Source organism: Nesoenas mayeri (genome assembly GCF_963082525.1).
Source record: "Nesoenas mayeri genome assembly, chromosome: 1".
Lineage (NCBI taxonomy): Eukaryota > Metazoa > Chordata > Aves > Columbiformes > Columbidae > Nesoenas > Nesoenas mayeri.
In genome coordinates, this window is record NC_137541.1 from 208,966,434 (window position 1) to 208,988,249 (window position 21,816).

Here is a 21,816-nt window from a genome sequence, read left to right on the forward strand (position 1 = left end):
AGGTGTCCAGGCGGGTTGGAATGTCTGCAGAGAAGGAGACTCCACAACCCCCCTGGGCAGCCTGGGCCAGGCTCTGACACCCTCACCATGAAGAAGTTTCTTCTCAAATTTAAGTGGAACCCCTTGTGTTCCAGTTTGTACCCATTAACCCTTGTCCTATCATTGGTTGTCACCGAGAAGAGCCTGGCTCCATCCTCCTGACACTCACCCTTTATATATCTGTAACCATTAATGAGGTCACCCCTCAGTGTCCTCTTGTCCAGCTCCAGAGCCCCAGCTCCCTCAGCCTTTCCTCACACGGGAGATGCTCCACTCCCTTCAGCATCTTGGTGGCTGCGCTGGACTCTCTCCAGCAGTTCCCTGTCCTGCTGGAACTGAGGGGCCACAACTGGACACAATATTCCAGGTGTGGTCTCCCCAGGGCAGAGCAGAGGGGCAGGAGAACCTCTCTGACCTACTGACCACCCCCTTCTAATCCACCCCAGGTACCATTGGCCTTCCTGGCCACAAGGGCCCAGTGCTGCCTCATGGTCACCCTGCTGTCCCCAGGACCCCCCGGTCCCTTTCCCCAACACTGCTCGCTAATAGGTCATTCCCCAGCTGTGTACAATTTCACTTTATCTCCTTACAACTCACTGTAGGGCACCGCTTGGATCTATTTGTGATTTTTTTAAACTGAAGTCTTGTTGTTCTCCATGTCACAGATAAAAATGGTCTTTACATTTTCTAAGCTAAACAAATGCTTTGCCCTGAAGCTGCTGTTGATATTAGAGCGAGCTGAGTAGCTAAACCCTGTTTCAGCTCTTGAGGACCTAAATGGCTTTAAGATGTCAGCGACAAAACCTCTCTGGTGTAATTACCCCCAACTTATTCCATACAGGCCTGAAACCCATTAGTTGAAAGGCTTATTTGCAGATGAGGCTTCGACATTCCCACCTGTACAAAACATTGCCTTGTGCATCTGCTCTTCAAACATTTATCTGCTATTTCCTGCAAAGGCAACGTTTCCTTCCTGTCTTGCAAATTCAGGTCCCAAAGCACATTTCCCATGCCTGGAATAAAGACAGGGTAATGAAGAGCTGTGGTACAGCTGTTTTGCCATCCTCTTTCTGAAGCCTTAGAAAACATTATTAGCGTGTGGGAAAAAATAACAACTTTTTATCTCACTTGAAATTGTAGTCGATAGAATAACAGGGCTGATTTGTTGTTTATTTTCCATGTTTTCCTCTATTAGGTGGCTATGGATAAGCATATTATATCTATGCAGGTCTTAATTCTGTGAACTGTCTCTCAAACCCCATCTGAGATTTGACCTTCCGGAATCCTACTGGCCTAATCATCTGCAGCAAGTCATTTTTTTAATGGGCAAATAAAACGTAATTAGTTCTTTTTCATTATCACTAGTCATCAAGAGAAAAGGCAGATGGGTAGGTTTTGTGCCTGGGCTGATAAATTTTTTGTGGCAATTTTGCAAGGGGTTATATAGATGTAGAGATATCAGAACAGACAGAGATAAGGATAATGGATGGGATTTTCAAAAGCACTTTTGCTAATGTAGCACTGCTCCCATTATCATTAATGGCAGGTGCAGAGCACTTGTGGAGATGACTCGTAGTGTGTGTGTGCACGTCTACGTGGAGCAGATCCCCATTCCACTTTGACCCACATGTAGATTGGAAGCTTTGGGAATAAACAGGCGTTTCGTTCAGTTTACTGTGAGTGGGCAACCACATGAAATGATGTTGCCAGTGATCATAGAATCATAGAATAGTTTGGGTTGGAAGGGACCTTCCAAGCTTATCCAGTGCCACTCCTGCCATGAGCAGGGACATCTTCACCAGCTCAGGTTGCTCAGAGCCCCGTCCAGCCTGGCCTGGGATGTCTCCAGGGATGGTTCATCCACCACCTCTCTGGCCAACCTGGGACAGGCTCTCACCACTCTCAGTGTAAAGGAATGGCACGGGTATATCCCAACACAACCCTAGTCTGTGACATGCAAGACATCATTAAGTCCTACAACAATAATAGACCAGATTCTCATCCTACTGATACTACAATAAATTCAAAGTAATGCAAATAACATTACTGAAAGGACTTCTAATTCCCATTGGAATAACTGGGATGAGACTGAAGCTCACGACCTGTGATAATAACAAACTGGCTTGTTTTAATTTAGTGTTTCTTTGAGATAAAAAATACGTTATCCTGACAACTCCAAATTTCATCCCACTTCAGGAAAGTCCTGTCTCTCAGGACAGTTTTGCTCTCCAAGCACATTCATTTCTTGCCTCTGTGCTGAAATTGCCAGTAAGATGTAGCTCTAAAGGTGGTTTCTCTGATACATAACAGTCCCATCAACTACGCTGAGACCAGCTGCTCATTTCACATAGGTCTTTGAACAGCCATCACATGGTAACCATTTCCATTCTCTATCAAAGTACCTTGCTTAAACTGATGAGCTGGAAGTGAAGGGCTCCATATCCCATTACCCCAGAACAAAAACATCCAGTTCCCTTATCTGATTTAAAGATCCATCTCTGCTACATGCTAACAACTTTTATTTCTGACTGTGATGCTTCATCAAACCTCTTCTGAGCTTTTTTTTTGAATGTATTTCCTTTCCTGTCACCGCTTTTTACTAAGCGGTTTGCAATGAGCAGTGGCATCTCAAAATGAATTTGGAATGCTGCTGCAGCTTGGGGGAGGGAGTGGAACTGTCTGTGTGTTTGATGACTTGACAGATATGCAAACCCTCATTTTACTAGAGTAAGCTTGGCAAGCTTGGCCACTGCTATTCTTGTTGTTATTATTAATTTAGTAGTGCTGAAAGGACAAGATTTATATCCTGGGAGTTTGAGGTCATCTGTTACTCTGCATCTGCGTGGAATAAACGTGACAAAGGCCAAAAAGAGACCAAACCTTCCCAGCAAAATCTCACTTCTCATCTGTCTAGCCAGAATCTTTATTGGGCTGCATGCATAGATTTCTATGTAGCTGTGATAGATACCGTGGCTTTCTTCACTATTTAGTCTTGCTGAAAGTGACCCTGATAGCTTTGGTGTGTGCCTGTGGATCACACAGGCAACAGGATCGATGTACAAAAGCCATAGGTATATGCACAGGAAAAAAAATCATAACAGACCATCTGGGGCTCTGTTGTTGTCTAAGTGACTGAGATGTAAAATGGCTTGTCCCAGATTCAACCTCAAATATGGGGTTTTTTAGCTTCTAATCTCATATGTATGTGGGAATTTTTCACATATACACACATGTTAATGCATATTTGGGAGTCTTCATTGGGACTATAAGGAAACATGCCTTACTCTGCGCACATTTCTCTGTTGTGTGCATTGGAAAACGTTCTTTGTGCCTTGAATTCCATGACACTCCATTGCTCTACACCTTTCCTTACCCTTCTGCAGATGGCCTGGTGGATTGCATGGACCCCGACTGCTGCTTGCAGCCCCTGTGCCACGTCAACGCGCTGTGCCTGGGCTCCCCAGACCCCCTGGACATCATCCAGGAGACACAAGCCCCTGTCTCCCAGCAGAGTTTGCATTCGTTCTACGATCGGATCAAGTTCCTGATTGGCAAGGACAGCACTCACATCATCCCAGGAGACAACCCCTTTGAAGGAGGGTAAGTGAATTTTGGCTTTGATTCAGCGGGAGGTAAAGACTGAGACACTTGGCTATGGTAAGATGTGAAATGGCAGCAAGATGCAGAACATGAAAACTGTCTAATGGAAGTAGGTATCTGAAGAATTTTGTGGCTGATGTAATTCTACTGACTGTCCCCTCATCTGCAATACATGAGCAGCTGCGTCTCCTCTGTCTTCTCTTATTTCTAGAAATAAAAGCCATCCATTCATCAGGGCTCTTCCAGTTCAAGTGACTGTCATTTTCCAGAAGTACCCAGTAAATACCGAATGGAAGAACTTCTTCCATTGACAGAGCCAAAAGAGAGGAAAATTAGAATTATATTTACAACCTATAGTGTGACTATTACAGGCCTCAAAAGAACTGAAGACAATCTGCCAGTCTAGGGAGGGCGATTAGAGTGATTTCCAATGCAAACAATCAAGTTAACTACAGACTAGTTTTGATACTGGGACATTCTTTATCACTGCAACCATCATCAAGAACCAGGATCTGGCAAGCAAATCTTATGCAGTTCATTTCTGTGGCTGCATCTCAGCCATTTGTTTAGGCACATGCATGGCTGTCAGGGGAGGTCATCTCTTTAAAGTCATGTCCTTGTAGCAGAACACCATAACGCATACCCTGATGTATCTGGTTTTTAGATCATTTAGTGTCTGCCCTGAGCATTGCCTTTCAGAAGTGCTGACTCTGAGCCAGGAGGTGGTTCTCAACACCTGGGTTTGGACTTCCTTGAATTCCACCCAGTCATTACCTGCTTTTAGCTTTCCCACACACAGCAGTGAAGAGATTGGCACTGAAAATATACAACCCTTGTGTTCTTGGGGGTATTTATCTCAGCATTTGCATCTCAGCACACTTCTCAGGCCCTTCTGGGTCTGACCTGGGGCTCTTCCATGCAGGGACATCGCCAGCATCCCTTGGGCACCACCGCCCGTGCATTGCCATCTCCAGTGGTGACAAGCTGACCTCAGACATGCACCACTTAGAAACACACCAGTGTCAGGGAGTTGGCCTAATGCAATAGTTTCCCTTATTTCTCTTGCTGCCAAGCCATTCAGAGTCTAAGAAAGCTGATGACAGTGATTCAGATTAAGGCCAAACACTCATTTAAGAAGGACAAGGAACTAGAGGAGGGAGTCCAGGGGTGAACTATAAAGATGATTAAGGGTCTGGAGCATCTTTCTTATGAGGAGAGACTGAGAGAGCTGGGGCTGTTCAGCCTGGAGAAGACTGAGAGGGGATCTCATCAATGTTTATAAATATCTCCAGGGTGGGTGTCAAGAGGATGGACCAGACTCTGTTCAGTGGTGCCAATGACAGGATGAGGGGCAACGGGCACAGACTGAAACACAGGAGGTTGCATCTGAATATGAGGAGAAACTTCTTGACTGTGAGGTGCCAGAGCCTGGAACAGGCTGCCCAGAGAGGTTGTGGAGTCTCCTTCTCTGGAGACATTCAAACCCACTTGGACACCTTCCTGTGTGATCTGCTCTGGTGACCCTGCGTTAGCAGGTGGGTTGGACTGGATGATCTCCAGAGGTTCCTTCAATCCAACCATCCTGGGATTCTGAGATTATGTCACAAACTGTTTTACTTCATCAGCATTCTGAAGACTGTAGGTTCTGGATGCTGAGCAGTCCAGGCTCTGGACTACATGTTAGCATCATGAATTCTCTGCTGTTAGTTGTTGTGATTTGTTGCTGTAAAATTAAGCCTCAAAATATAAAATAGATTACACTCACAATTTCATTTTTCTGATATATTTAGGGTTGCAATTCCTCAGCTGAGCTCACAGTCAGATGTGTGTCTACAGAGAACTCTGGTATCAGGTCCGTCTGTATCTGTTCTGACAGGCTGAGAATTTCGGTAGACACGTGTCTGTGTTTAATGAACTTTTCTATGCAATTAAACTATATGAGTATACATGTGTAATAAAAAAAAATTGCAGCTTCACTTTAAAGGCTACTTGCATTCAGCAGCACAGAATTGGGAGAAAATAATAAGAATTTATCATTGACACAGTGAATTTGTTTCTGGGAGTGCCAGCAGAGGACCAGCAGAAGGAACTTGTCATTTAGGGTCACATAAACAGAAGTTATATGCATTTCACAGATCTGATGATCTGTGTAGGAAGGAGTTACTAACCATCTGCAGACATCCTGCTAAAGAAAGATTCAGATTCAAAAGGAGCACCTGCTAGAAGAAATGTTTATCTGGCATATAGATTACTAGAGTGAGGGAATGCAGAGGTTTGAATCAATAGGAAGGGTTTTAATGATTGCTTTTCATTAACTGCTGTGGAACTAATAAATGGGACTCCTTGTTCCATCTAAGCACGAAGAGTTATACAGAGATAGTGATGATTTATGAAGTTGCCATTCTTAAAATATCAGCATAGGTTGTGTATCACTAAATATGGTCTAGAGATATGTCACCTCAGGCTGCAATTGTGTTGCATCTCTCAAATATCTTGACTCATCACAAGTGTGGTTGCAAATACCAGTGGAGGGCTTCAACAGAAGGTATATATACCCCTGAGACCACATCGTAGCACACAGTCTGTGCTTAGCAGTCTGTTGGGTTGCTAAAAATGCCAGGTTTTGGTTTTGGTTTTGGGTTTTTTTTCAATATCAAAAGATGTTGTGCATTTCTGCTAGCTCTTAAAGATCCTATAGATCTGGATAAACTCAACCATTGCAAGTGTTTTCTGCTTACTTGGCTTCTCTTTGTAGTTTCCATTGTCTGCTTTCACCACCTAAAAGCTGAACCTTAACACAGGTGTCTCTTGTCACCCTGGAAATGGCAACACTTCGGCAGCAGGTACGGTGACTTCTCCAAGGAAGAGCATGGCCTGGGACTGTCTGGGACCCAGTTAGCCTGAGCAAATGAGACTGACTGTATTTGCACAGGTGGACATGTCCTTTCTTCAGTAGCTGTTGAATCTCATCCGTAGCAAGAAAGGTGTTGGTCTCTTCTCCCAAGCAACAAGTGATAGAACAAGAGGAAACGGCCTCAAGTTGCACCAGTGGACATGTAGATTGGATCTTGGGAACAATTTCTTCCCAGAAAGGGCTGTCGGGCATTGGAACAGGCTGCCCAGGGCAGTGGTGGAGTCACCATCCCTGGAGGGGTTTAAAAGACATGTAGATGAGGTTCTTAGGAACATGGTTTAGTGACAATGTTGGGTTAATGGTTGGACTCGATGATCTTGAGGCTCTCTTTCAACCAAAATGATTCTGTGAGTCTGTGATCCCTCTTGTCTCTGGAACTGCTTAGTGTCTCCACAAAGATTACAGCAGCATCTGGCAGCAAGATGAACCATTTTCATCTCCCCCTCCAGCTCCTGGCTCAATAGTTTGTCCAACAGGAGGAAGAGCAGGAAATCGTTTTATTCTTGTGGAGGACTCCAGCCTCCTGCCCTGGGACAACCCTCTCCCTGCTGTTGCTGCTGCTATGATTCATGTGATTCATGAAGTCATCTCCTTGGGGTAGGTCAGGATTATAGACTGCTGGGCATGGGATGTCCTACATCTTTGTGTCCCAGCTCTGGGGCCTCGAGTTGCGCCAGGGGAGGTTTAGATTGGATATGAGGAAAAATTTCTTCACAGAAGAAGCTGTCGGACATTGGCACAGGCTGCCCAGGGCAGCAGTGGAGTCACCATCCCTGGAGGGGTTTAAAAGATGCGTAGATGAGGTTCTTAGGGACATGGTTTAGTGACAGTGTGATGTTAATGGTTGGTCTCAATGATCTTGAGGGTCTTTTCCAACCATGATCCAATCATGATTCCAACTTCGTCCAGGCTGGATGAGGCTCTGAGCAACCTGAGCTGGTGAAGATGTCCCTGCTCATGGCAGGGGTGGCACTGGATGAGCTTTGAAGGTCCCTCCCAGTCCAGACTATTCTGTGACTCTGTGATTATCACCTCTGGAGGAACTACAGCACATTTACATTCCTGTATGGCCTATGCAGAAGCAGGTTAAACAAACAGAGCACATGCTGGTTTTCCTGCAAATGACTTAGAATTGACTTTCTTGTATTGAGCCCGGTCAGGGCTCTTACAAACTGTGCTCTTCATTGTACACTCTTTTTCTCCTGGGTGTCCCACTGCATCAGCTGCTCAGAAAGTTGAGTGGCAGGATCTGTTGCAAACCACGTCTGTTGGTGCCACTGTAGCAAATCCCCACTTGGGACCTGGTTGAATGTCAGCACGTTTAGTCCTTTGTCAGGTTGACACTGGCATTCTGATGCTTCCCTTATTAGCGAGCTTGTCTGCTCAGCCTTATCAATGATTGTATCCCAGCTGCCCAACATGGGCCAAACCCTTTCAGAACCTCACTTATGCCATCCATGGTGGTGTGGAGGGGTGTATTTGGATGACTACTCTTTAATTTCCACTTCTTTCATGTAAGTGTGCCTTTCTTGCTTGGCAAGGAACCCTAAGATGGATCTTTTCCCTTCTTTTTCCTAATATTAATTCCTTAATTGAGATGAGGGTGAAAAAATACTGGCCCGGGTTGGCCAGAGAGGTGGTGGATGAACCATCCCTGGAGACATCCCAGGCCAGGCTGGATGGGGCTCTGAGCAACCTGAGCTGGTGAAGATGTCCCTGCTCATGGCAGGGTGGCACTGGATGAGCTTTGAAGGTCCCTCTTAATCCAAACTATCCTATTACTCTGTGATTATCACCTCTGGAAGAACCACAGCACATTTACATTCCCGTATGGCCTATGCAGAAGCAGCAGCAGTGTGAAGGAGATGACTGAATATCTATTCAATATATTTATTGAGTTTCAGAAATGCAGCTTAGCTACCCTTTAGAGAGAACAACAGTGCAGATCACCTAATGGATACAAATAAATGAATGCTTCGTGACAGCTAGCCCTTGAATGAATTTATTATTGAATTACACTCCAGCTTTTAAGGAACAAGCTGAGCTGACAAGCTCTCTCACCACTGCACAAGAAGAAGAAAGACAATGATAAATTACCCTGATGGATAAAGGTAAAGACCTTGTCTCCTCCAAAATATAAGCAATTTTATATAATTCATGTTTGGGAAGAAAAAATAATCATTGCTCGTATTGAAATGAGTGTTTATGATGATAAAGCAAGTAGCTAAATTAAATTCTGAATGCACAGAATGTCTTTTCACATCCTTTTGATGAACAGATAACAAGTACTCTTCTGCTACTTGATCGTTCTTGTATTGATTTTGAAACCACTTACTCTTGCTGTTTGCTTTGTATTTTTAACCCATTCTTAGTTGTCCATCACCATAAGGAGCAGCACAAGATTCAGTGGTGTCAAGTTGTTGGCTTTCAAGCAGGACACCTGATATATTTGTTCTCTCTTGAGGGACAGTGTCAGAAAATTGCAAGAACAGGCTAAAGTCCTGATCCACAGAGTCTTTTATGTTAAATGTTGGCATAGGATTAAAGTACCTCAGGAACCATAAACCATGCACAGAATTGGCATTTTTGTAAAGATTATTTGAAAAGAAATTAGGTGATTTTTAAGTATATACTTCATACCCTTTCTTTTTTGAGTCAGCCTGTATATATGTACTTGCTGCCAGCAGTATTAACCCATTCCAGTTACACGGCCAGCTAAAAATAACCAGCTGAGTTATAAAGATGCATAAGAGAGCAGAATCTGCTGTCCGCTGCAAGAACTGTCCCTGATGGCCCTCGGGTCAGTAATCCAAGTACAAAAAGTAGTGAGTTGTTATGGTTTAAAATTTTGATCAGAATTCAATTTGCACATTTCTTTTTTCCACCACTGAGTAGCAAGGTCTCTGTAAATATGTCACTGTACCACCCTGTGTCCTCCCTGTTCCTGATCCAGCTGGGGAGAGTTACACAAGCATCCTTAGATGCTAAGATAGACAGTTATGCTATAAATTCATGTGTACACTACTTTACTATGAATAAATAAAAGGATGTGTTTTATTGTCAGAGTTAAACTGCATCAATCCCAACCCCCATCAAAACCAACATTGTGAGTATTGATCATGGCCAAAGAAAAACTAAGATAATAGAGGAGGATCAAAATGGCTTTCAAGATGTTTTGGTAGTCCATCTGGCTCAGTTATGAGTGTTTTAGAAGAATATTACCATGATATCTCAATATCCTTGAAGGTGGATGTTAAAAGTGCATTCTCTTTTCATTTCACCCACTTCTTCCAACACCTGGAGAGGTCTGGTTCACCCCAGCAGATTTTCTTAAGGTTCCTGGACTTTCACAAAGCCTTTGACACTGACCACATGACGTCCTTGTCTCTAAATTGAAGAAATATGGATTTGACAGATGGACCACTCAGTGGATAAGGAATTGTCTGAATGGTCACACTCTAAGAGTTGAGGGTCAACAGCTCAATGTCCAAGTGGACACCAGTGACAAGTCGCATTCCTCAGGGGTCAGTGTTGGGACCAGCACTGTTTAACATCTTTGTCAGTGACATGGACAGTAGGATCGAGTGCACCAGCAAGTTTGACAACGACACCCAGCTGTGTGGAGTGGTTGACAGCCTGGAGTGAAGGTTTCCATCCAGAGGGACCTTGACAGCTGGGAGGTGGGCCCTTGTGAACATCAACAAGGCCAATGCCTTCAACAAGGCCAGTGCAAGGTCCTGCATGTAAGTCAGGGCAATCCCAAGCACAAATACAGGCTGGGTGGAGAATGGATTGAGAGCAGCCCTGAAGAGAAGGACTTGGGGGTGTTGGTTGATGAGCAGCTCAGCATGACCCAGCAACATGTGCTTGCAGCCCAGAAAGCCAACAGTATCCTGGGCCCATCACCAGCAGTTTGACCAGCAGGTAGAGGAAGGTGATTGTCCCCCTCCGTTCTACTCTCATGAAACCCTACCTGGAGTGCTGTGTGCAGCTCTGGGGCCTCCGACATAAGAAGGACATGGACCTGTTGGAGCAAGTCAAGAAGAAGCCATGAAGATGATCAGAGGGTTGGAACAGCTCTGTTGGGAGGACAGACTGAGAGAGTTGGGGTGTTGTTCAGCCTAGAGAAGCAAAGGCTCCAGGGAGACCTTACAGCAGCCTTCCAGTACCTAAAGGTGGCCTAAAAGAAAGCTGGAGAGGGACTTTTTACAAGGGCAGGTAGTGATAGGACAAGGGTTTATGGCTTTAAACTGAGAGAGGGGAGATTTAGATGAGATAGAAGGAGGAAATTCTTCCCCATGAGGATGATGAGGCACTGGAACAGGCTGCCCAGAGAAGCTGTGGATGCCCCATCCCTGGGAGTGTTCAAGGCCAGGTTGGATGGGGCTTTTAGCAACCCTATCTAGGGGAAGGTGTCCCTGCCCATGGTAGTGGGTTTGGAACTAGATGAGCTTTAAGGTCCCTTCCAACCCAAACTACTCTATGATTCCTTCCCAGCCAAAGCGCTCTGTCATTTTTGTACCTTTTCCTCAAGAAAAGTGTGACGTGCAAAGAAAGAAACGCTTCTTTTCTAGCCCAAGACTAAGTTAGAAGACAAAAACCCCAAACTCCTCAGGTGTGGCTTTCTGCTGATAACTTCTCCCGAGATGGCTGGTCCAGCCCATGGCTCTGTCCCGGCTCCAGAGCTGTTTTTTTAAGGATAGGCATTGCATCTGTTTAAAACTCTGCTGTAGATCTTAGATACCATCCAGTTCCTGAGAGGGAGCACTCACAGCCAGCACAGAACCTACATTGATGGCAACAGGGTCATATTTTTCCACATTTTAAACCAAGCCAACATGCACCTCTTCAAACCCTCTCCTTCCTGGCATTAGTATCTTCCAAAGGTTTCGTTCTGCTTTTATTGCTTTCTGCTTAAATGAACTACTTCGTAGCTACAAATCATAGCTTTTTGAAATGCAGGAGAATAATGAGGAATTTTCAAAGACTTGGTGGTTTTTATTTTGGTAATTATTCCTTTTTTAGCAGAGGAAAGCATACTTTTAAAACTTACCTTTTCAGTGTACAAGGCATATATACATGTGTATGCCTTTTCAGTGTTTGCCTTTTGATTTTAAATTATATAATATGGCATTATTTCAGCGTAAATTGATTTTTGGCTGAAAATGGCATTATTTCCAGATAATAAACCAATGCAATATATGCAGCTAACTTCCACTTTATGGAACTTGTACCCATAGGACTCTATGAAAGCAAAGTTCCCAGCCATTTTTATGTTTCTTTCCAAAACATAGCATAATCATAATGTAATTATATTCCCCTTTTACAAGTGGAAGTAGAACCAAGTCCTGTGCACAGTCGTTGCAGAAACTGGGGTGCAAATTTTAATAAATGTTAAAAAAAGAGAAGGATATGTATTACCAAGCAGAAACTCTTGAGTAGGATCTTCCTAAATTTGGGCATGCTTCCAGGATCAGACAAGGCAGCCAACATTACTGTTGCACCATCCTGTACATGGAACTAAAAGGTCTCAGGTGATACCTACGGACCTTGGAGCTCTTGGGATGCGCGGAAAGCAAACCCTGAGCCTTCAAAACTCCCAAGCAGAAAAGCAAAACCCCTAATTAGTTAAGTACCCCTCAAATTACACCGGTGCTGATGTGAAAATTTGGTTTTAGGAGTTTGAACTATGAGTAGATGCTGGTGTATTCACTTGGATCTGTGCATAGATACTTGATTAATATTCAATATTCAAGGTACAAAAAGAGCAGCCCACATGCACATTGTTTTACATTAGTTGTTGGTGGACATGTCTGGCACGATAACTCTGAGCTCAGTCAGTAGCTCTATTCAATGTAACACCACTAATAATAATATAATTGCACTAGAAACTGCATATCCTGTTCAATGGAGAGATTTGATTATTTCTTTACTCCATAAGGCTTCCTCAAATTAAATACCCGTTCACTTTTGTAGTGATTCTGATGGGGGACCCTAACGTGTTTATTCTACAAAAATAAATGGAGTTTAATGGAGTTTTCTGTCCCCAGCTCTTTGCTGCCTCACTTCTGCAGAGATTTTCTGACCCCAGACCGGGCTGAAGAGCTCGATCACCCCTCGACCAGCTCAGTGCAAAGTCTCCTTTCCCACTTAGAACTGCTGGGGAAGCTGGTGTGAACTGGTCCTGTTGGCTTTGTACTGGTGGGGTAAAGTTCTCCCTTGCCACGTCGGCTTTGGGGCAGATAATAGCAGCTGAGTACATGTATTTCAACCATTGCAATATATCAGGATGAGTCTGTCCTTTGAGTGTGACATTTACTTGCTAAATTGGTTAAAACCTCCTACTTTAAAAAAGCAGTTTTAAGAGCCCAGTCATAAAATCTGGTCTCTTTTATTGAACCTTTTATTTTTGCCTGATTCCTTTAAATCATTACAGAACTATCAGACAGCTTATATGTAGTTAAAGAACTTTCCCTATGATCGTCAATAAGAGAGTTCATTTTATAATTAACCTGCAAATAATGTATTTTTCCTTCTGTCCGGCTCAGTTCTGCTTTCATGGTGCCTCAAGTTCAATGGAAGGACTTGCTTTTATTTTGGGTCTTCTGCAGAGCTGAATATGTGGCCACAGCTTACAAAATAAATACCAGACATAAAATACTACAGTAGTACAGAACTGCTAAGTTCTGCAGACATTTTTTTGTGAAGACATGACTTGAATACATTATTCATCTCTGAAAGTTATTGCACCATAAAGTCTTTACCTCTCATAGAAATAATGGTTACAGGATCACTTCTGAAAAATTCTGAAATGAGTGTAATTCAGTATTAGGTGGAAAAATTATCTTACACTTTACAAGCTGATGAATGCCTGACTTAGACTTTACAGACCTAAAAATATAGGAGTGTTTCTTTGAGATCTTGTGCAAAGCAGTAAAGTGGGTTTTTTTTTTTGTTGTATTGGAGTAAAGGAATCATCAGCTTTTAAAGCATTACTTAGTGACATTGTGAATAAAAGTATTCTTCACTTTAAAAAGTAAAGCACAATCCAACTTTATTATGCGTTGTATTTCCTATAAAACTCGGTTCTGAAATAATTGCGTTTAAATAGTATAGTTGGAACCAATTTTGTGATTTCAAAGACCAGCATCAGTGTCTTTTCCTCTTTATTTCATGTTTGATGAGCATCCTTCTTGCATCCCTCATCCTTCCCATTATAGCTCAACTGAGACACCTTGGGATGCAAAAATAGTGAGGCAGTGAGGCACAGAGACCCAAGATGCTTTGGGTGGCAGAAGTGGCTTTTCTTTCCAACAGTGGCCAGATTGCTCAACAGGTCACAAGGAAGATTGCACGTTCATAAAGATGTACATCGAAGAGCTGAATAAGGTTCAAAGCTTGGGAGAAGTTTTCAAAGCAATAAGGGCTTGAGTCCTTCAGGGAATTGCTTTCAGAACAAAGATCATTTGATCACTGGTTTCCTAGATGCGGTAGGTACTCCTTGATGCTATATTTTGTTAGTAAATACGCAATAAAAATGCTTTATTTTCCTTCTGGAGAAGTTGCAACTACCAGTCACTAATATTGCTAAAATGACGACACCAAAGGAGGTTTTTGAGAGCTACCAGCTTGTAAGACTTCACTGCACAGAATGCAGACACGTGCACCCAGAACTTGAGAAACTGGGCAACAGCTGGTCATGAAACCAATCCGCTTGTGAATACTGAAAATATCACAGAATGTCCTGAGCTGGAAGGGACCCACAAGGATCATCGAGTCCAACTCCTGTCCCTGCACAGGACAACCCCACAGTTCATACCATGCATCTGTATTTTCAGATGAAGGCGATCTGCTGTTTTGATACTGTGAGGTTGGACTGTAAAGAGACAACAAGAATAAAAATCTGATTAATAAGTGCTTTCCTCTGTACTTCAAACACCAACTTCATTAGCCACATTTGTAAAAGTGTTGCTTTTCTCCCTGTCCTCCTTAGGACCGTTTAAGTAATGGGTTTTCATTGAAGCATTTCATTTGGTTGCCTTTAATGTGTGTTTTGTAGAATATCTAAAAGACTGCAGAAGGTTTCGAGCGAAAGGTTAACAGTTAAGGACCATACACACTTAAAGAACCATCAACATCTCCTGACCCTTCAGTGATGCGACCTTATGAATAGCTTCACTGAGTAGGTTAAACAAACAGAGCACATGCTGGTTTTGCTGCAAACGACTTAGAATTGACTTTCTTGTATTGAGCCTGGTCAGGGCTCTTACAAACTGTGCTCTTCATCGTACACTCTTTTTCTCCTGGGTGTCCCACTGCATCAGCTGCTCAGAAAGTTGAGTGGCAGGATCTGTTGCAAACCACGTCTGTTGGTGCCGCTGTAGCAAATCCCCACTTGGGACCTGGTTGAATGTCAACACGTTTAGTCCTTTGTCAGGTTGACACTGGCATTCTGGTGCTTCCCTTATTAGCGAGCTTGTCTGCTCAGACTTATCAATGATTGTATCCCAGCTGCCCAACATGGGCCATATCCTTTCAGAAACTCACTTGTGCCATCCATGGTGGTGTGAGGGGGTGTATTTGGATGACTACTCTTTAATTTCCACTTCTTTCATGTAAGTGTGCCTTTCTTGCTTGGCAGGGAGCCCTAAAATGGATCTTTTCCCTTCTTTTTCCTAATATTAATTCCTTAATTGAGATGAGGGTGAAAAAATACTGGCCGGGATTGGCCAGAGAGGTGGTGGATGAACCATCCCTGGAGACATCCCAGGCCAGGCTGGACAGGGCTCTGAGCAACCTGAGCTGGTGAAGATGTCCCTGCTCATGGCAGGGGTGGCACTGGATGAGCTTGGAAGGTCCCTTCCAAACCAAACTATTCAGTGATTCTCTGATTCTCTGATGTCAGCTAAGATCAGTAGGTGGGTTTCCAGTTTAAGCTCTTCCTACGGCTAAACTGGACTGAAGAAGCCAGACAGAGTTTGTCTCAGTTCAAGACTGTCAGGAGTTTTTTCTGCACAGTTAACAGACAAGGGACAGGGATTTTTTACAAAGTGCTTTTGAGGGAAATACTGCCACAAGCAATGAACTTGGAGGTCTGTATGTTCAGCTGTTTCCTCCTCTTCTTTTGTCCTTCATCTGTCAGCTCAGGCATTTTCTCTGTGTCCCTGTGTTTGATCATGATGCCCTCAGCTTTTACCTGGCTTTTACCAATTTTCCTATCTCTCCTAGTAGTTGTCTGCCCTGAGGTTGTTTAATGTGAGACAGGTGCATTCAACCCAAAATGGACAAGATACATTTTGCTGCCTCCTGTGTTATTATCAAGCAAAAAGGTCAGAGCAGCTGAAGCCGGGAGACCGTGTTTGTAACAAATGACTGTATTTATAGGCACTTATCAGGAAGGTGCCTGAGTGTGTCACAGGTGAAGTGCCATGAGGATGTAAAAATCCCTATGCAAGGGATTAGCAGATTACTACAATTACAAAGACACGTCCAGACTGGTCAATGTGACCAGTGTCACACATTCTGTAGCAGAGGAAGAAATAAAACTAAGATCACCTAATTTTATTAATAATAAGCTTATCAACAACCAATAACTTTCTCGATATTTCACTCCATGGTGCTCTGTTCCTGTTTCATCCCATATATATCCTGCATATATCCTATATTTATATATATAAATAAAATATGAAAGTGGTAAATAAGTTCAAAGAGATGAAGAGGTTTATAGTGGCAAATTAAAATATTTATGATATTAATAACTTGGCTGAGGATGGCTAAGCAGTCGCAATAACCATCTCCACACCTCTGAAAGCTTTAAAGGAGAAGGCATAATGAATTACAGAGGAAATACTTAGAGGAGCTGCAGACATTCATTGGGGTGAGGTTTCCCATGGTGCCTCTCCTCAGTCAAGGAAAGAATATACATTTCTTGAAGCAAAAGACTTCAGCATGCATGGAATTTTCTTTTCCCAATGAAAAATGTTTAGCAGAAGCTGTATTTTTGTCTATTTCCCAGTGCCAAGCACGGTGTCAGCAGAAAACATCTATGAATAAGAAATGTTGGAACAGTCAATGTCTAAGTTATGAAGCGTTGGATCAGAGTCAGTATTAAAGACAAATCTTTAATGTACTCCCATAATCTGCAATGGCTTTTGGGGAATTTACTTTTCTGGCTTCTCTTCTAAAACTGGTTTTGTCTGCTTCGATTTTGTTGACTGCCTGTCAAACTTCATAGTTTAGCAATGGGAAAGTAAAGGTGTTGGTGCACCCCTGTCTTTTTTTGCCACTGTGGTCCATATCTTATCAGGAAGACTTCATTTAATTTTGTATGCAATAAAGAATGATTTCACCAAGTGATGGTTTAAAATCATCTGATACACCATCTAGATAGCATTTTGATAATGATTTGGTGTTTCAGGGAAGCCTTTATGGACAAATTAAAAAAGGGGAAAGGAAAAGTCTAATTAAAGAAGAAAAAAACCCCAGACTGCTGTTCATTGTAAAACAAGAATCCATAGAGCCTGATGTAAAAGTAATGAGAGAAAGAACCAAACAAAAAGCCCAGAAAACAGAGGCAATAGGTGGAATCTCTTAATAATTCAAGAGGAAGATGAGGCTCCAGCTACAAGAAATTCAATTTCATTCAACTGCAGAAACCACTCTGAACTGTCAGGCCTCGACTGGTGGAATACATCTCTTCTATTAACATGAGAGATAATTTTATGTAAATATATTGGGAGACCTAACAGAGCTGAGCGTCTTAGCAGTACCACTTAACTTGTTTGTAGTGTAATTGCATTTAGACCAAGGTCTTCTGAAGGAAACAGCTGACTCAATTAGCATTAACCAGGTTCCTGGGGGGCTCGCTGCCTGGTGGGTTGTTGATCTTGCCTCCAGAAAGGACACACTGACACTAGAGGAGCCAGCTGCTTCCAACACGCTGTATTAACTGTTCTTCCCAAGTGGGGCAAATTTTGCCACCCAGGGAAGGAGGAGATTTGAGACTCCAGTCAGGCAGAGCCTGAGCTTTGGTTTTCCTCCAGTTTCTCTCCCTCCTGCTTTTAACTGAATTCAGATTTCTGCATGTTGCTCCAGATTATTTTTATCACTGCGCTTCCGTAAATATGTCCCCTTTGTGGGAACATCTTTCCTTATTGCATGTAAATAAAGCTATTGTTGTAGTCTTGGGGAGGATGGATGCAGCTGGGCTTGCTGACAAGCTGCATCTTTGAGATGCCAGCAGCGTCATTGGTTAGTCAGCCAGTAGATGTGCTAACAGATTTGGAAGCCAGCACGGCAAAGCATCATCTAGCATGGGAACTGAATCTCTTCCTGGAAGGTGGGATTTCAAATGCATTCGTTACAGCTGCCAAGGTGAGAGGAAGCTCTTTGTCACAGAATCACAGAATGTCAGGGATTGGAAGGGACCTCAAAAGCTCATCCAGTCCAATCCCCCCACCGGAGCAGGAACACCCAGATGAGGTTACACAGGAAGGTGTCCAGGTGGGTTTGAATGTCTGCAGAGAAAGAGACTCCACAACATCTCTGGGCAGCCTGGTCCAGTGTCCGTGTTATCATGATGCTTGTTATTGAAGCAATAGAATTGTAGAATCATAGAATAGTTTGAGTTGAAGGGACCTTCAAAGCTCATCCAGTGCCACCCCTGCCATGAGCAGGGACATCTTCACCAGCTCAGGTTGCTCAGAGCCTCCTCCAGCCTGGCCTGGGATGTCTCCAGGGATGGTTCATCTACCACCTCTCTGGCCATCCTGGGACAGGCTCTCATCACCCTCAATGTAAAAAATTTCTTCCTCATGTCTGGCCTGAATTTTCCCTCTTTTACTTTAAAACCATCACTCCTTGTCCTATCTACAACACACTCTACTAAATAGTCTGTTCCCATCTTTCTTACAGACCCCTTTTAAGTATGGAAACGTTCCAATAAGGTCTCCCTGGAGCCTTCTCTTCTCCAGGCTGAACAGCCCCAACTCTCTCAGCTTGTCCTCACAGGAGAGGACCGTTGTCAGTGATAAATAATGGACCAGATGTTTGCTGATACAAAGCACATCCCCCTCATTAACATGAACTGCAGATCTAGGCCAATGTGTTTGTAATATTGCTGAGAAGTTTGCAACTGCTTGCACACGTGTTTTATGTAGGACAACAGGAGAGACACCTGCAACATGTTGTATTTTTTTCCTTTGCTTGCTTTTAGCTCTGGGAAGGAAGAAACAACAGGTGGAAGTATTCTTTTTGTGTTCACAAAAATGTATGATTGTGTCTTTCAAGTATTTTAAAACATTCATAGTTCCAGTGTTGGCTCGAACATACTGTCAGTAATTCAGAATACTGAGTCCATCGTGTTCTGCAGCTAGAAGCTCCTTGTCTTTAAGGAACAGTCTGTAGTGATTACTACCCTTCCAAAAAATGTGGGGCCATTTGATGAGAAACTGAGAGAAGAAAAGTTCAAGCCGTTCCTCAGGCCTCTCTAAAGGATGGCAAAGGAGATGGGACAGGGTGGAGGCGCTCATGGAAATATCTGGGAAGAGAAGGCCAGGGTTCTGCTCTTAGCTCAGATGTGATCAGACACATTCAATTTGTGCAAAAATTGTGCTGTGATCCATGATCCGTTGACTTCAGTGGGGTTATTCCCAGCACTGACATTTTTCCCAGCATATTCCATGGCATCGTGGTGCTTTGAGTTTGCTTTGCCTGTTAGAGGCTGATGTGCATAATGCTGTACTGGAATATTACTGTGAATTTGTTGTATGGGAGGCTGAGTTAGAGCCTTCAATGGGAGAAGCAACAGAAGTATTAATATTATTAGTTCCAAGCTGCATCCAAGTCTTTTCCTACATGACTCCTAACAAGTTGGTGATGATATATCAGTGGAAACTTAGTGACAGAAAAATCATTTCCATTATCTCATTTTCCTGTGGCTCATTCCAAAATTGTATATGAATCTGGTCACATTTTAAATTGCCAACACATTCTAGTTACACTTTGAGAATTTTTGTTAATATTGGAATTCTCCACTTTTATCAGTAGGAGTTTTGTTCAAGACTCCCTGACAACTGTCTGGTTTCAGTACTGTGGAATTTACAGCTAGTGAAACCGTTATTAAATAGAAATTATACTTTATGTCCTTATGTTATACAATATCGGATTTTTAGGTAGACTGTAAGAAAATAACTTGAAATTTTGTTGGACTCAATGATCCTGTGTGTCTCTTCCAACCAAAGCAATTCTATGATGATCTGTGTTTACGAAATCATATTTCCAAAACGTTGCAGATATCACCTTTTGCCTCGGTGAACCAGCAGAGCAACATTTCTCAGTGGAAGTGGGTAGACGGCAAGTGCAGCTGCAGTGATTTACTCGAGCTGAGATCTGGCCCTGTACCTGGAGGAACACTGGCTTTCAATCTCTGCTCTCCACCAGGACAGCAGTGAGGACAATCACTCACTGGGTCACATTTGCACACTGACACCACAATTTGCTGTTGCTTCTCAGAAAAATAGTCACCTTCAGCCAAAAATTGGGTTCAGACACTCTCACAGACATGTGATGCTTTGTCTCTATGGGAAGCTCCTAAGGTAGCGACGTAGTAATGACTTAGAGGTCTGGAAACAGACTTTGGAAGAAGAACCTAGAAAATCTGTCTTGGGCTTTACTGCAGATTTTCTGACTGACCTTGCACAACTGAAAATCACCCTGTGCTTTATTTCCTCTCCCTGTAAAATACCCATCTTGCAGTATTAATCAATGTTTGTAAAGATCCTTGAAATCCTTAGATAAAAGAGCACATTACAGAGCATAGAGTGATTGGAATAGATGTAGCCTATAAAATAATACAATCTACCAAACTTGGAAAGAAAAAAAATGGGAAGAAAAAGCCTGTCCTGTTATCATGCTCAGTTTCCCAAGCAGTTTGCAAGGAAGCCATCTGCACCTAGAAAATTATCTGTTGTGGTTTTCCCAAGTGTGAAAGAAATGAGCCGCCAAGCCTTGGTCAGGGTCCTTCTGTGGCTTTTGTGCCTTAATATGTCCATGAAGTGCTTGGCAGGTTTCTGTTCTGTTTGGTTCTAAAATGTGCTTTGCCTTTAATTAGGGCAATATCATCAAGACACTGTGAAGCTTGTTTATAGCAAATTCCAATGTGATGTTGCAAACCCTACACAAGTCCATAGTTAATGAAATATATTTTGCAGCAGTGGCTTTTCAAGAGTAGGATAAATGTAAACCCCATTTTAAGTATCGAGTGTTCTTACACTGCTCCTAATAAAGTCTTCAAGAGTAGAATCCCAACATCAAGACGCGTTGGCATGGTCCCCAGCTTTCCAGGACATCAGGGCCTGGGCTTTCTAATCCATAGGATTCTCAGCCACAGAAGTAGAGGAAAAACCTGAAATTGTCAAAAAAATCTTACTATTTCTTATTATTTTTCTCCTTCTTGCAGACATGCCTGTGTGATTCGTGGCCAGGTGATGACGGCAGATGGGACCCCTCTAGTTGGAGTGAACATCAGCTTTGTCAATAATCCTCTTTTTGGATACACCATCAGCAGACAAGATGGCAGGTAGGACGTCTTTAGAGGATTTACAGTGTCAAAGCAGCAGTTACAGGATTATTACCATCAACACTAAACAGAAACTCCTTCCAAGAGCACGTCTGTTGTTGATGCATTTTGAAGATGTTGATGCATTATTGTTTGTTGTTATGAAGCTACATGTGGCTGGTGAACGCTCACCAGCCGTGTTCCTCAGGGTTCAATTCTGGGGCCAGTCCTGTTTGATGTATTTATCAGTGACATGGATGCGTGAGTTGAATGTGCCTTTAGCAAGTTCGTTGATGATACCAAACTGTAATAAGCATTGGCGCGGCCTCAACTTGAGACCTGGGTGCAGTTTTAAGCCCCACACTTTAAGAAGGATGTGAAGGTCCTTGAAGTCATCCAGAGGAGGACAACAAACCTGGTGACAGGGCTGGAAGGAGTTTGCTGTGAGAAGCAGCTGAGGACTTTGGGCTTGTCTAACTTGGAGAAAAGGAGGATGAGGGACAACCGTGTTGCTTTCTGCAGCTTTCTAAAGAGAAGAGGATGGTTCAAAGCTGCATCAGGAGAGGTTTAGACTGGACATTAGGAAGCATTTCTTTACTGAGAGGGTGGTCAAACACTGGAACAACTTTCCTAGAGAGGTGGTTGATGCCCCAAACCTTTCGGTGTTTAAGGGGAATTTGGACAATGCCCTTAACAACAAAATTTA

At 43.1% G+C, this 21,816-nt stretch overlaps 1 protein-coding gene across 3 annotated transcripts in view; it reads left to right on the forward strand.

Annotated features, from left to right (window-relative positions):
- Positions 1–21,816, forward strand: part of TENM4 (teneurin transmembrane protein 4) — a gene marked incomplete at both ends in the record, with an annotated part of 380,135 nt that overhangs the window by 276,811 nt on the left and 81,508 nt on the right. For all 3 annotated transcript variants that reach the window (XM_080355605.1, XM_080355606.1, XM_080355607.1), the window contains 2 exons: positions 3,423–3,639; positions 21,012–21,131. In XM_080355605.1, the coding sequence (XP_080211731.1) occupies positions 3,423–3,639; positions 21,012–21,131 (337 nt within the window). The remainder of the gene's footprint in view (positions 1–3,422; positions 3,640–21,011; positions 21,132–21,816) is intronic.